The 15167-nt window shown below is 33.3% G+C and overlaps 1 protein-coding gene and 1 long non-coding RNA gene across 5 annotated transcripts in view; one reads left to right on the top strand and one right to left on the bottom strand.

Moving 5' to 3' along the window:
• Positions 1–15167, top strand: part of LOC128183366 (uncharacterized) — an 83301-nt gene that overhangs the window by 37636 nt on the left and 30498 nt on the right. The gene's annotated exons all lie outside the window — the stretch shown is intronic.
• LOC128183365 (baculoviral IAP repeat-containing protein 2-like) overlaps positions 335–15167 on the bottom strand; it is a 34516-nt gene continuing 19683 nt past the window's right edge. For both annotated transcript variants that reach the window (XM_052852348.1, XM_052852349.1), the window contains exons 3-11: positions 13519–14220; positions 12482–12651; positions 10753–10795; positions 9928–10032; positions 9214–9330; positions 8409–8489; positions 8120–8191; positions 5562–5765; positions 335–4890 (exon numbers count right to left, since the gene is read on the bottom strand). In XM_052852348.1, the coding sequence (XP_052708308.1) occupies positions 5569–5765; positions 8120–8191; positions 8409–8489; positions 9214–9330; positions 9928–10032; positions 10753–10795; positions 12482–12651; positions 13519–14220 (1487 nt within the window). In that variant the 3' untranslated portion in view covers positions 335–4890; positions 5562–5568. The remainder of the gene's footprint in view (positions 4891–5561; positions 5766–8119; positions 8192–8408; positions 8490–9213; positions 9331–9927; positions 10033–10752; positions 10796–12481; positions 12652–13518; positions 14221–15167) is intronic.

Below are 15167 nucleotides of genomic sequence, written 5' to 3'. Positions count from 1 at the left end.
TCGTTTAGGAACTTTCCCGCCTTCGTTCTCGCTGCTATTTCTGTCCTTTCTCTTGTTTTGATTACTTTTTATTATACATCACAAACAGAAGAACGTCCTCAGTAAAACATGAACAGAAATACTGACCATATCTAGTTGATATAACCAAATATATATGCAGAATTAACCGAGGCGAACCTGGTTCTCAAAAAACCCGTCCATCTTCTGTATGTTCTAAATGTTCACGGATCTCAGAATATAAATCTTATCGCATTCATTTTGGTTTGTTTAAGGTATGGAGTTTTTATGTGTCGAACAAAATGAAGCAAAAAAATAAGAAGACAACAGCTTTCATTTGGAAAATGTAATTTATTAGCTTTTACTGTTCACATATATATATATTTTTAATTTTTTACAATTGAAAAACGACATTAAAACAATATTTGTGAGAGAGAAAGAAATTTGCGTGTATGCTAGTTTTCTAAGCAAAAGACAAAAATGAAGCACAACTTAATCAAAAAAACAAAAAAAGTGTCTGATGTTTAACTATTGAATATGCCTACCTAGCATTTAAAACAAAAATTAATAAGAAAAAAGTAATTAATCTGTAACTTGCAAGCATATCCGTTTACACTGGGAAGATTTGGTTAGCTTATGCTTACATATTTATTGACGCTATGGGTTACATTACATTGAGCAATTATTACAGTTACTGATATTGACTATAAAGATGCCAGGTTTCTAAGAAACGTTCATATATTTGCACAGTTAGAGTTATATATATATTAATATATTTAAATTTTGAAATTAAACAAGTTTTCAGTTAAAGCTTAAAAAAAAAATACTAGTTTAAATGCACAATGTTTCTATAGAATCCAACAAGAGGCCCAGATTCCATTTGCTCACCTGAGCAACCATGGTCGTTTGACCTAATTCTAAATCAAAACAAAGTACTGATAGTAATGAAAAGCGTCAACCCAGCTTCTGTATGTATATAACAGATATATGTATATAACATTTCAGCTTCTGTATAGGCACTATATTTCCTCATCACTGTGTGGCAGCCTTTGCAATGATGTATTAAGCCCCATACATTAGATTTACAATAGCCCGTGTAGTTATGTGCACAAACTCCTGAAACTGGTTCCCTAACCAGTTTAAATGATGTAAACTTCTGCGCCTTTGGGGGGGGGGGGGGGGTTATTCGATGCACCGGAAGTAGAAGTCTAAGGACAATAAAGCACTGAGCTATGCTTAGTGCTTTAAAAATTAATCTATGTGCTTTTTAAACAATTTAGTAAAAAAAGCAAATATGATATGAGTATTATATTTTCGACACATATCTAACTTTGAGTTCATTTTAAAGATGAAGATTTCAAATGATTTTTTTCTTTATATTGCTATGTCACATTTATCCCCGCTCTGAGGTTAATGCCTTACATATGCTGCTAACTTATATCTACACTACTTGAGAATGCTTCAATCCACAAAGATTTTAATTTTCTGGCTAAAAAATTTTTGCTAAGATTTAAAATCCTCATAAGTCACCCCCCCCCCCCGCGCACCAAATAGTGCCCCAACCTTAATCGTAGACATCGTGATGTAAACAAACTTGAATTTACATTACCCACATATTCTTCTACACAATGTTTAACTATTCATCCAAATGTTTAGATAAAAAGATTTTTCCTGGTGCATATTTCTATGAAGAATTTTGACTAAATCATAGTGTTCGTATCATACCCAACCGGCAAGGGAACATGGTCTGCATAAACTTGAATCTAATCTACCTGATTAATGCTTTCCAATAATTTTGACTGCAAGATTTTTGAAGACTTCCTTATATAATACATCTGAAAATCTGACCCAAATTGTCGCCCTACCCTACCCCCGAGAGGTCATAATTTGAACTTACTTGAAAATCCAATATTTGATGATGCTTCCACGAAAGTTCCAACTTTTTCGTACCAAATGATTTTTTTTTAAAAGTCAATTTTTTTTTTCAATTAACCCCTTATTATCTCCCCTTAAAATAAGGCATGACCTAAGGCTCAGGTGAGCTTAAAATTGTTACCAAGTTTAATGTTTTATGTACCTAATCTGTATGCATATTAAAATATCTAAACATAATTGTACAGCATGTGCATGCAGTTGCATGTGCATGCAGTTATTTTTAAATCATGAAATCAAGTTGTTTTAAACGTGCATTTCATCTTTAATATTGGATAAAGACAACACATAGCAATGTGGGGGGCCTATCATATTGTTAAAGAATAAAGCATGGGTTATCAAAGATTACATAGCACATCGAGACAGTGCATCACCTATACCAAGTCACCAATATCATATTTTAGAGAAATTATAATTTATTATCTAATTTATGATACTATCAAATTTTTTTTTTATCAAATATAGGATATTTCTTTGTAACGTCCCGTATATCCAAAGAATCGTTAAGGCATAGATGAAGATATAAGCAATTGTATAAACGTATTTACAGTCATAAGATGACATTTCGCACAATTCATGTTAAAATGTCAAAAGCAACATGGCAACATGTAGAGCTATATGAAAGTGAAAAGTTTTTTGCAAGGGAATGAAAATAAGTAGCAGACACACAAGCATGTAGTAAGCAATAAATAATAAGTCAATGATGATTCTATGAATGCAAAATTATAAATGCAACACAGAGATTAGCTTCTGAGAAAGCACTAAAAAGTATCATACAAAGTTGTACATAGAGCTTTACATATTGTGAAGAACAAACAGGACAACTATGATCATATAAGAAAAACTACAATAAAACTCGGTTATAAGGATTTCCTTTATATGCATAATGGATTTGTTTTAATATTATATGTTATGCTATAACATAAGATATTCCAAATTTGCTATATACATGACTTCTTGTACCAGACAAGTTTTTGATGATTAAAGTGTAGAAATAAGAAGATACATTCTTTCGATACCTAATAAAAATTGAAAATCAAAGAATTTATGTGGTTAAAAATTCATACAATTTTTTTTATGTCAACTGGTAATGCTAAGTTTTATTGCTTTATAATAGATTCATTACACATGTTCTAAATTTTGGTATTGTTTACTTCTACATGAAGTAGTTTTGCTATAGAGTTTGCTATAATGTTTGTTAATCTGTTATATTTACATTATCCAGTGTCTTTGCCTGTAATAACACTACACATCGATTTTGTACTATATAACCCATAATACAAACGACGCCAAATCGAGGCGCCGGCGGGGTTTGCTTATTAATATTTAAATATATAATCGTACGATTGCTTAAAATTATATAAATATAAGTAATAAGGAATCATTCTTTGAATATTATGAGATGATAATTTCGGTCGGGGTGTGATCAAATCTATCATAAAGCCCTTCGGGCTTTATTGGATTTGATCACACCCCGACCGAAATTATCACCTCATAATACTCAAAGAATGATTCCTTATTCCATATGTAACTGTAAAATTTGTGAAAAGTTTTGCAGGGAAGTTTATTAAATTTTAATTTAGCTATATCCAAGAATTAGTGATATCTGTGTACTGAGCCAGTTTTACTGTTATCAAATCAGTAGTTAATACCTCACCTGGAAAAAAAATGCAAAATCTATGAGCTTTGACCAGTAGCAATGGGTGGCGAAGGTGGTTTCTCATGTCAGATTACAATTATAAACCTAAATGTTTGACTATCACTTAATAGACTTTCATATGTGGGGATTTAAGCCTCTTACATGTAGATATTGAAATTAAAGTGCCTTATAAGAAATTACATTTGCCCAAGAAAGGCATTACACATACATGTACTGTAGGTAGTTTATCATTATGATAACCAGTATACATGTGATTCATACAACTTTGATGAATTTGCCAATTCTTCAAAATATTTATATACATTTCATAACTGCTACATGCATGGGTTTAATAAACAGTATGTACTTCATATCAATTTCTAAACTACAGGCAAAAAAAATGAAATCAATGAATTCATTACCAATTCTTTACTTTGCTAGACCTATACATTCAATTGTGCTATCTATTAAAAGATCATACACACTTATTGAAATTCCACTTATATTTCATGTATGCTGAGTAGCAACTCAAATACTGATCAAGATCTTTAACCATTGGCAAGTAAAAATAAAATTCACCTGTTTTCATTCACTGACTCTCTATGCAAATTTTGCAACCTTTTTTTTACAATATTCACGCAATATTACACTCGTGCATATCCCCTTTTAATTTACCCAATGCATTTTTGTGTATTCTATACCTGCATCATACATTTATTTTCTTTTAATAAATATGCTGGTTTATAAGTATGATTTTAGCTAGGTACTTTACTTGAAAAAAAAGTGATTTTATGACCTAAATAGCAAGTTATACTGATATTTTTTGTATGATATCTTAGATATTTTTCACTGATGATAAAGGATAATAACATGTTCTGGTTTTTTTGGGGGGAAAGCAAAAGCAAGAATTGTGCCCACAGATTTGATTTTAGCATATAACTAGAGAACTTAATATAAAATCCAGCCACCTCACAGAAAAGCTTTCATAAAATTGTTACCAAACTTTAGAATTCTAAAAAATATGCAATTTTTCTTCCAGTGTAATACAAGTTATAAAATGCAAGTTCATTACAAAGATAGTATGATTCCGCAACGTCTTCTTACACTTCTTTCAGCCCCAGTCTCACTCAATCCTCGCTATCATTTGTATTTTTTTTTCTCCTCTACTATCTTTCAAGTGAGGATTCTACCTTTTTCCTCAGTATAGTATTTTCTTAGCCTCCTATATCTGTATAGTGTCCATTGCCCCCTGCTCACCACGGGGAGGTGAAAGAATCAACAAGCAGGATATATTGTTCTGTGACTTATGAAAGCAATTTAATCTAGAACAAAAAAGAAAAAGAAATTGAAAACTACAGATAACAATTTGATCTTGATCAAGAGACCTACGTAACCATATAATGATAAGAACAAAATGCAGCTTGATAAAGTTCATCAGGAGATGAAACATGTCAATGAATGAATACCAAAATCATATGAAAATTGGTTCATTGGTATCAATGTGTTTCTGTTAATTCTATTTTAAGCAATTTCGTAGAATTTAATTCTATATCAAAAACATGAATCCCATAAAACACGGGTGGGTAATTAATATACAAGATTTTTGAACATTAAATGTTAACATGTTAATATTATAAATGTCTAAACCTAAATCAATAAAGAGTCATATTTGTATTTATATTTTACTCAATTAGCCAGTGAATTTCTACTTTATGAAATATTTATATCCATTTCAGTTGCATAGGTAACTCAAACATGAAAATTAATTCCTATATATATTACATGTACTTTAATATTATTATATAATTATATCCTTCACACTGTCCCTCATTGTATATTTGTCATTTAATCTTTCTTTTGATCTCTCCACTCCTCTATTATTGAAGCAATTTTGGTAAATGGTAAAAATACATGCCATTTCATATTGCAAAATAGAACCATGCAATCTCAAGAAGATTATGTGTCTGTACATACATGTAATCCAAATCCTTACCTGGAACTTAAGCAAAGTAGGTTTTGACTGTGCCCTTGATGACCTCACCACACAGGGGGCACTTCCTCATGGCGGGGGCACAGTCCAGACAGCAGACCAGGTGACCGCAGGGCAGGAAGGCAGCCGCCACATCCTTGTCACAGCAGATCTTACAGACCAGGGTCTCCGTTAAACCCAGGAACTCCTCCTGTAGGATCTGCCTCTCTGAACAAATCAAAAAACCAAATGCCAATGGTAGGATAATGTAAACTTGTAGAAAAACAAAAGCTGATGAGAAATGGCTTAATTAAGGTCTGTTGGGTTTTAAATTGTGTGCCCTCTGCGCAGGGTATTGAGCATTAATTACCACATGTCGTAAAATGCAAATGCAAAGTAAACTGTTCAAATATACAGGTTATCATGTAACATTTTTATTAAAAATAATACTTATCATAAAAATTATTTTAAGTGAAATGAATTGTTAGAATAAAGTTCAAAAGTAATTTAATCATTTCCGGCTTCTTCAAAATCCACATCAGAGTCAACACCTTACGAAAACGTCAGTTGAGACTTAGACGTAACAATTGACAAAAATAAACGTTGTGCATTTTTCATTGAAGTGTCAATAATTAAAATTAAAAATATAATTTCAAAATAAAAACATCGGTGATCCTTTCATTTTCTATATAAGTGAAAATAAGGTATTCTTTATCTGATACAAATAAAATCAAACTTGATCGTATACATCCTTTTATTCTTTACAATTCTATATGTAAAATGGCTGGCACAACATGCTTTGAGGGTGGATATCATAAAAACTATTTGGTCAATTTCGTTTTAATTTTTTAAAAAGTTAACTTATATGTTATCCTTCCATCACTGAAATTTTCTGTAGGATTTCTTGTATAAATCAAAGTACTGAAGAACTGACGGGAGTTGATTTTGTTGATGTTTATTTATTTTAAAATCAACGATATGTTATTTTGCATGACAAGTACATGTATTTTCTAATTTGAATTATGCACATTTTTATAATATGAATTTTTGGACTTTTTCGACAAGAATGTCGAGAAACCCCCATATGAATAATGTTAAAATTTAAAGATAAAATTTATTCAATCAAACTATGTATCAGTAATAGAAATATTTCTCGAAAATTGTATAGATCCAAGCAATATTGAACTCTAGTCTCGTTCAACCAACCGCTCGGCTGACACCGTAAATCTCCGACAAGGATTTACGGAGACAGCCAAGCGCCGAGTTCAACGAGACTATATTGAACTCTGGCGTAGGAATACATACGACTACAAAAAATATTTAAATTGTGCGTACCATTTAAAATTTGACTATTTTCAAGGTATTTAGAAATAAATTTCCTTTGAAAAAACAATTCTTTAGCATACATTACATTGAATTTATCAACTATTTTCAAGAACTAAGTCTTGTCAGCAGCAATGATTTGTGCTGAGGTCCAAACACTGTTTCATTTTCGGTTTGTCTGAGTAACTGCATAGGAGAGTTGATTAAAATCAACTCCAAAAAATGATTTTTTTTGAAAATAAATTTCTATCAATAAAAGCCAATGCCAAAAGCCAGTGATAAGACAATCTAGACAAGATGATAATACTAAGAATCTAATGACCACCCAGCAAACAAATTATTGCATTCATGCATACATGTACCTTAGGGGAAATGCAACACCAACATTCATGAAATAAAAGCTCTTTCATTACAGTACTAGAATAGTCTCTTGAACTTTGACCTTGTGATGTAAAATTAAATAATATTCTTTTACTCCTTAAGAGGTACCTGTGAACTAAGTTTAATGTTTGTCATAATCTCTTCTAATGTTTAGTTTAGCTTGACATTGGCATTGTAAACTGTAAAATCAATAGAGTCAACTAATTTATGAGGACAGGTTTCTCCCTATGAAAAGTGCTCATGGTTGGTTTCAGGTGTCATTACAGTGATGGCTGAGGCAAAATAATTCCCCAATTCTCCTTTGAGTTTGGGGCATTTCCACCTGCGACAGGAGTTTATTTTTTTAATGAGATGAAAAACAAATGTGCAAGATGTCTATCCCAGTTTTGCAATAATGTGAGGTCATTTGAAATTTTGCCGTGTGTTATTTCCAGTGGGGGGTGAAAAGGCCGGGCTTGATTTTCAAGCACATGAGTAACTTTGACGTAAACAAAGTATCATGCCTTGCTAGATGCATGTGTGTTTTTTGCTTCTAGATTGTAAATGAAGTGTTGTAAAAAAAAAGTTATCAAGAGGATTTTTTTCCCAGAAGTTCATTTTGGATTTTTAATCTGTATCTAAAGGTGCACAATTTTGGTAAGAATACATAGTCAACATTAATACTGTATTGACACCTTCAAGACTCTTAATTCCGGTATGTAAAAAAAATTGTGAAATACCAAGTTTGACGAGTTCTTATTTTTTTAAACATGCAAATGCTCAATGATATTAACATTCCTGTCATAACATTATTGGATCACCCTCATACTTTCCTTACAGCATATGTAACAAAATAAAAATTCTTGGTACAGAACTTAACTTTAAAAAGTTGAACTAACCTTGCCGTTCTCTCTGATCATATCCATAGTCCCTTGATTCACCTTGGGCCACCAGTCCACCAGTGCGATTTTCTGTATTAATTATCAAATGTGCAGTTAAAGGGGCATAACCTAGAATTGAGCTACTGGTAACAACTTTGTTATCAAAGATTAAGAATCATTTCATTCAGACTTAATTTATTTAATAAAGATAAAATCAAATTGTCATAAAAATTAAAATAAATCAAAAGCTTGTAAAAAAAATTAATTGAACACTTAATTCAATTGAATATTTCCAATGGTGACAAACCTTGCAACATTATTACACCATCTTCTGTGTTCTCCTCTGAAGGGCGAGATGTTTCTTCTACTGCTTGGTCATTATCTGCACCTACAAGTACATGTGAATGTAAATTTCAAAAATTCTATGAATTTTAGCTTTAGAGTATATAATATTTTTCTATGTCTTTACACAAAACTTTTCTTTTCGAGCAGATCAAAATCATAGTGTTAAAAATGGACTTGACCATCCAGCTTCCTTTGTCTACCTGAAAAGGTCAAAGGTCGTTCTGTGGGTACACTAGCCCTGTCTTAAATGTTTCTACCTAGAAAGGTCAAAGGTCGTTCTGTGGGTACACTAGCCCTGTCTTCAGTGTTTCTACCTAGAAAGGTCAAAGGTCGTTCTGTGGGTACACTAGCCCTGTCTTCAGTGTTTCTACCTGGAATGGTCTAAGGTCGTTCTGTGGTTACACTAGCCCTGTCTTAAATGTTTCTACCTAGAAAGGTCAAAGGTCGTACTGTGGGTACGCTAGCCCTGTCTTCAGTGTTTCTACCTGGAATGGTCAGAGGTCGTTCTGTGGGTACACTAGCCCTGTCTTCAGTGTTTCTACCTGGAATGGTCAGAGGTCGTTCTGTGGGTACACTAGCCCTGTGTTTCTACCTAGAAAGGTCAAAGGTCGTAATGTGGGTACACTAGCCCGCCCTGTCTTCAGTGTTTCTACCTGGGATGGTCAGAGGTCGTTCTGTAGGTACACTAGCCCTGTCTTAAGTGTTTCTACCTAGAAAGGTCAAAGGTCGTACTGTGGGTACACTAGCCCTGTCTTCAGTGTTTCTACCTGGAATGGTCAAAGGTCGTTCTGTGGGTACACTAGCCCTGTCTTCAGTGTTTCCCTCTAACTCTTCAATGATGTCCAATAACCCCGCAGCACTCATCGCAGGTGGGTGTCTTCTACCTATAAATATAGAAAGGTAGATTTTCTAAAATGCTTATCTTAGAAATTGTTTGTATAACTAATCATAACTCAGTGGTTAAAGCTTTTGGGCTTTTAAAATACAGTTCCCAATTCAAAGCCCCTGAGGGTTTTGTTCATACTAACTAAGAAAATTTTTCGAAAAATCATACCCCCCCCCCCAAATAATTCCTTGTTATTTGTCTATTTGTTACTTCATATGAATTATGCTATCTTTAATAATTCATGTTCAGCTGATTTGAGATACTGCATGTTTTTTTTGCTTATTTGAAAAACTATATTTCAAGATATAGTGCATACTTTAAATTACTATAAGTTTAATCCATGATATGAGAGAAATTTTGAGATTTATTCATTGAATGAAAAATTATTTTGGTTCTGTAATGACAAATTAAATTTCTAAATGCATGTTCTTATTTTTTTTTATTAAATATGCATATTAAATATGAAAGCAAGGTGTAGATTTTATGACAAGTAAAACTGTATAACGGTACTTCTTCAGAGGATCAAACTTCTCTATGTTGTTGAATTTTCAAAAGAGATAATGTAATCTCCTTCGTTAAGATAAATCAATCTCACCGGGTCTGAGGCGCCTCCTCCACTGGTCCATGGCAGTCTGTATGATCTGGTTGGTGTAGCCCATCTCCCTCAGAGCCTCCGCTAGAGAGGTGTCCAGGTCTCTCTCTACAATATCATCAATTATTAGAGATATTTAGTGGTCATTAAAAAGTTAAATCTGACAGCTATTGCAACTTTTTTTCTATATTTCTCTTCTGTTTATTAACATGCACGTATTTTAATGATTATAAACAGTCAGGAATTTTTCAATTATTATAACTTAGTTATCATCATGTTAATATGTGTGATGATAAATCTAACTTAAAATGTTCAATATATAGTTTTTGATTTTATAAATTTTAAATCATAAGGCTGCCCAAACTTAATTCAATGTTCAATGTCACTTCAAAATATCAAACCTCGAGGAAGAGGGTAACACTAAAAATAAACAGTTTTTCAAACAAATGATTTCCATCAATTTACATTAAAACAAATACAGTGAGTATTCAAGCTACGTGTACCGGTACAAGGCTGCCTCTTTAAAACTGATCTTTCCTGGCAAGCCTATTGATTATCTAATAAATTTAGTCCATAATGTGCTCTAAACATTTTGAATTTCTACTGACTGCAGTATTTTAGTAAAAATCAAACTAAAAAAGGGGTTAGTGTTTTCTTAAACATAATTTCTCCTAAACCATGGGTTACGTTAGACATAGAATTAACTTTCAACAACCTATTTCAACAGTAAAGAACTTTAAAAAATGTGGATATTAACAGATTGTACATCTTGTTCATATTTCACCATGGCTAAGAATTGAACAAAATAAAAGTTAAGTTTGAACTTACCCTGAGGGGCCAATATTTGAAATGATGGTTCCAAGCCGGCCTCCTATCGGAACATATAACCATGCATCAAGCGTAAAGATATTACAGTCACAAACACAGATTATGTTTTAAGTAAAAGCAAAAGAACATTAAAAATCTCTGGGTAAAGCAGATTTACTCCATCATATTCAACACAAATTTACTTCATCATATTATTAACTCTACCATTTTATTAAAAACATTTCATTATATGAAACGTATTAAGATATAACTATCTGATTTCTCCTTTAATGAACTAAAGAGACATTTATATGTTGACAATCTCTAATTTAAGTTCTACTTTATATGTAGACCTGGAGTGAATTCTTTGAGTGTATCCCCAACTCTCTCTCCCTCTCTCTGTGTTAGATGTCTGTAACTCTATCCCCCCCTCTCTCCTCTATTTCTCCTCCTGTGTATTTCTCTCTCTCTCCTCTCTCTCTCTCTCTCTCCTCTCTCTCATTCTGTATTTCTTTTAATGTTTGTCTCTTTATCTTTCATTCATTGGAGTTTTGAATGAAATGATTGATGCAACGCGGCTATGTTAAGGCTGTCCGAAGCTAAATATATATCGAAAAATGATACTATTTTAATTATCGAAAAATGCTTTAACCAAGTTGGTTTCTTTAAACTTTTATTACATAAGTTAACAGTGGCATCCAACACTATATTTGATGTATTTTTGTGACGTCATATATTTTTCTTAAGCACGTGACGGGTGTATTCTAACACAGTAAATAATCTATAAAAATCGCATCGGCACAAGTGAATAATGACATTAAATCAAAAATATTTTTATGAAAAATCCTTCGATAAGTAATGTATTTTGCAGTTCTTGCTGGGGGTTCATATAAATATTTCGTTTATTTGAAATATTGTCAAAACATTTCGCACTGCCATCGAAATTAGGCACATTTTTACCTTATAGGCTCGATTTACACAAAATCGGGTTAATCGGTAGGTTTCCCCCAGCAAGATTCACAGTGGTACTTATTTTCTCTCCCGATTTCACGTAAAATATACTAAGATTGTTTTTATCTTTCACTTGTGCCAAGCCGTTTTTTATATGCACATACATATCACCATTCATTAGATTACACGTAGCAGGGGGAGTCTCAAAACCATTAGTTTATGAATAGTTATTTACCTATTACGAAGCTTTAAAACTGTTGATTTTTTTATACTCCATATCGGTGATATTGAATTTAGTATCACTAGTATTTACAACAGTGTCTATGTAAAGGAATGAAGCGGTTTTATTATGCACAATGAATATCACTTATAACGTTACGATACATTCCCTAAGAACGATCGAAAGGAATGCAGATCACGACGTCAAAGTTAACTATGACGTCATATCTTATGAAGTACAGACAAGTGAATATCTACATATCGCTGTGAAATTAATCGGGCAGCCTTAACATAGCCGCGAATCTGCTTGCACCCAGATTATCAATAATCAAATGACCTTCACCATATTACGGTAATCATAAAGTAATAAATTTCAAAGCTTTTGATTATTTAAAGTAAAAGAGTGCTTTGGATTTTGAGCAGTGTTATCAGATATCAAAGAACATCAAAGTTTTGGGGAAATATACACATAAGGAGTCAGCATGCATGTTACTACTCTTCAACTACTTCCAGATTTTCATGATTTGTTTTATAGACCACATATTAAGATTATATGAGGTCTGCATGCAGTGAGATTTACCTGTTCTTGGTGAATTCTCTGGATCCGGGCCACGTATCTATCTCCCTTGTTGTTCCGTAAGAACGCACACCGCGGGAACCACCGGGCATGCTCTGTCCATGGATCATCGGATCTGTCCCAGTTCCGAAGTCCTCCTCCACAGAAAAAGCATCGGGCATAGTCACCATATCCTGTAATGATGTAATATCATCAACTAGTCCAATCAATGTCTATTAAACTTATAGAACAATAAACTCGTTAGGAACCATTTTTATGAGATTAAGAGGAAATATTCAACATGCTAAATGGTTAGGCTGGGGACGATTCTGTACTTAGCCGATTCGGTACATATTATGATACATGAGATGCGATACGATACATATCACGATACATTGCAACTAAATGAAAACATGAATAAGGGTTAAAAATTTATTCAATCTGTCAATGTATTACCGCTTGTCCAAAGTTATTTTGATATATTTAAAATGAGCGTTGCACAATTTACAAATTACTTAAGTCTCATATACACTACTTGTTCATAAACAAGTAATCCAAAAGTTGTCCACACTTCAGATTTAGCTTACTATCAGTTTTGACAACTTATGAGGTTTTCCGCCATCTTTGTACTTTCATATTAGGCGCGCAGACTAAAAATAGCCGATATATGAAGCTCAGATATTTTTGGAAAATAAAAAAAAAGTTCACTTAGGTATCATTGTATTAATGGTAAATGTATCGATCCAAATATCGGTGGATCGTCCCATCCCTATAAATGGTTATATGTCTAAATGTTAGGTATAACATGAAGAACATTTTATATCACTGCATAAAATTTTGTTTACACTTAGTCAAAACAATGTCAAATTTTATAGAATAGTTAATTTGTTAAGTAAAACTTTGGAGTACTCCAAAATTATCCAACATACAGCAAAAAATACATCTTATGATGTTCCTTAAAAACTATTTGTAATAAACATGTTATTAATAAATAAACTGTACTGTAACAGTAGATGGAATGTCTTAACATCCCCCACATTTTACTCTTAGAGAGAACTGACCTGCATAGAAGTATCCTGCCCGGGCCATGTCCCTGGGGGTCTGAGCCATGTGAGAGGGCCAGCCATCAAAGGAACTCAGTCTGTTGGAATAGACAGCATAGGCGGGGTACTTGGGCTTGTCAAAGTTAATCCCCAGGGGGTCCAACTGGGCCAGTCTCTCTGCAGGTGTCTGGGAGGGGGGATTTGCACCACCTCTTGACGGGGCCGGCTGACTGGATCCCCCTTGTGGTTGTCTATCAGGACCAGCCCCTCCTTCATTTGGACCGCTAGACTTCGCCTTGGCTGTTGCTCCACCTTGAGGAGGGTTTGAAGGGTTGGTACTGTTCTGTCTTGGTAATGACCTTTCTGATGATTCATTTGAAGTCCTGCTTACTCCAGAATTTAATGACTTTGATTCGGCAAGCTGGCTAGAGTGCGGGGTTAATCCTGATGCACCTCCTACTGATGTAGCCTCTTCCTGCGTGTTAGGGTTACCCCCAGGACTAGGCTGGACCTCCTCAATAACCAGCCCTGGAGGCACTGAAGATGACTGTGATAGTGAAGATAACACCTCCTCCTGTTTATCTGGAACTTCACTGATGACAAGGCCCCCTGGTGCTAATTGGCTGCTTCTGGGTTCACCCTTAATTCTTGTCTGTTCTTCCTTCTTTCTCTTTTTCTTTTCTCTTTTAAGCTTAGATTTACTTAGTGCTTGAGGAGAGACTAAAATGTTCAATATTAGGGCATTATTCTACTATGGTAGCATATAAGATCTGTTTGTGTTCAGCAGTTCATACAATATATACTAGCACTGCATTATTTTTTCTGAATCAGTATTCAGCCTTGCTCATTACCGGTATGTTATTTCCTTTCTTCTTTGTACTTACAATTATTTCCATGTTTAGCCAACAACTTTAGTTAATGCATTTCCGTAATGGAGAATGCAATGAAACAAAGTTTCACTAACATCTGCCACTGTCATATTGAATAGTTTTTCTTAATTCAGCCATCGTACATTTTAATTCAAAAGTTGTTCATACAGTCTTTTTTATCAACAATTCAGATTTTTTATTTCATTCTTATTTACTCTTTACAATATTTAGATAAATTGTTATCAAAACTCAATGTGTTGTATTTAAAACAAAAATGAGTCATCATAATTATTAACAAAGGTTTGAACCCTACAGAACAAGCCTCCTTAAGTCATTGTAAAGATTTTATGTTATTCATAAACATGTAATAATATATATGAAATTTAAATAAATTTTACCTTGACGGAATCTTCATATTAATGCATGCTTGAGATAAGAGGGTCATTTTTTCATGGTTTGTAATACGACAGAAATTGTTAATTCATTTCCATTCAGTATAGGATTCATTCGACCAGTCTAAACAGTTTCTGTAGCCAATGAGTTACCAACTCCCTCTTAAATCAGATTAAATGCATCCAAGGGCATAACACACAACAGCAGGTGTCTACAGCCAGATTTGAACCAGCCATCTTTCTGTTTTTGGTCATGCCCTATGACCATTGAACCCAATATAACAGGAACAGGGGAAGAGGGGAAAGTGTTTTGAAACTTGTATTTATTAAATTTTCTTATAATTAACTGATTTGTCAATTCTTGTTTTATGATCAAGTTTAACAACAGTCTTTAAACTAATGCGAG

The sequence above is a fragment of the Crassostrea angulata genome, chromosome 5 (genome assembly GCF_025612915.1).
Source record: "Crassostrea angulata isolate pt1a10 chromosome 5, ASM2561291v2, whole genome shotgun sequence".
Taxonomy (NCBI): Eukaryota; Metazoa; Mollusca; class Bivalvia; order Ostreida; family Ostreidae; genus Magallana; species Magallana angulata.
Note: the sequence above shows the minus strand (reverse complement) of the source record. Positions and strands in the feature narration are given on the sequence as shown.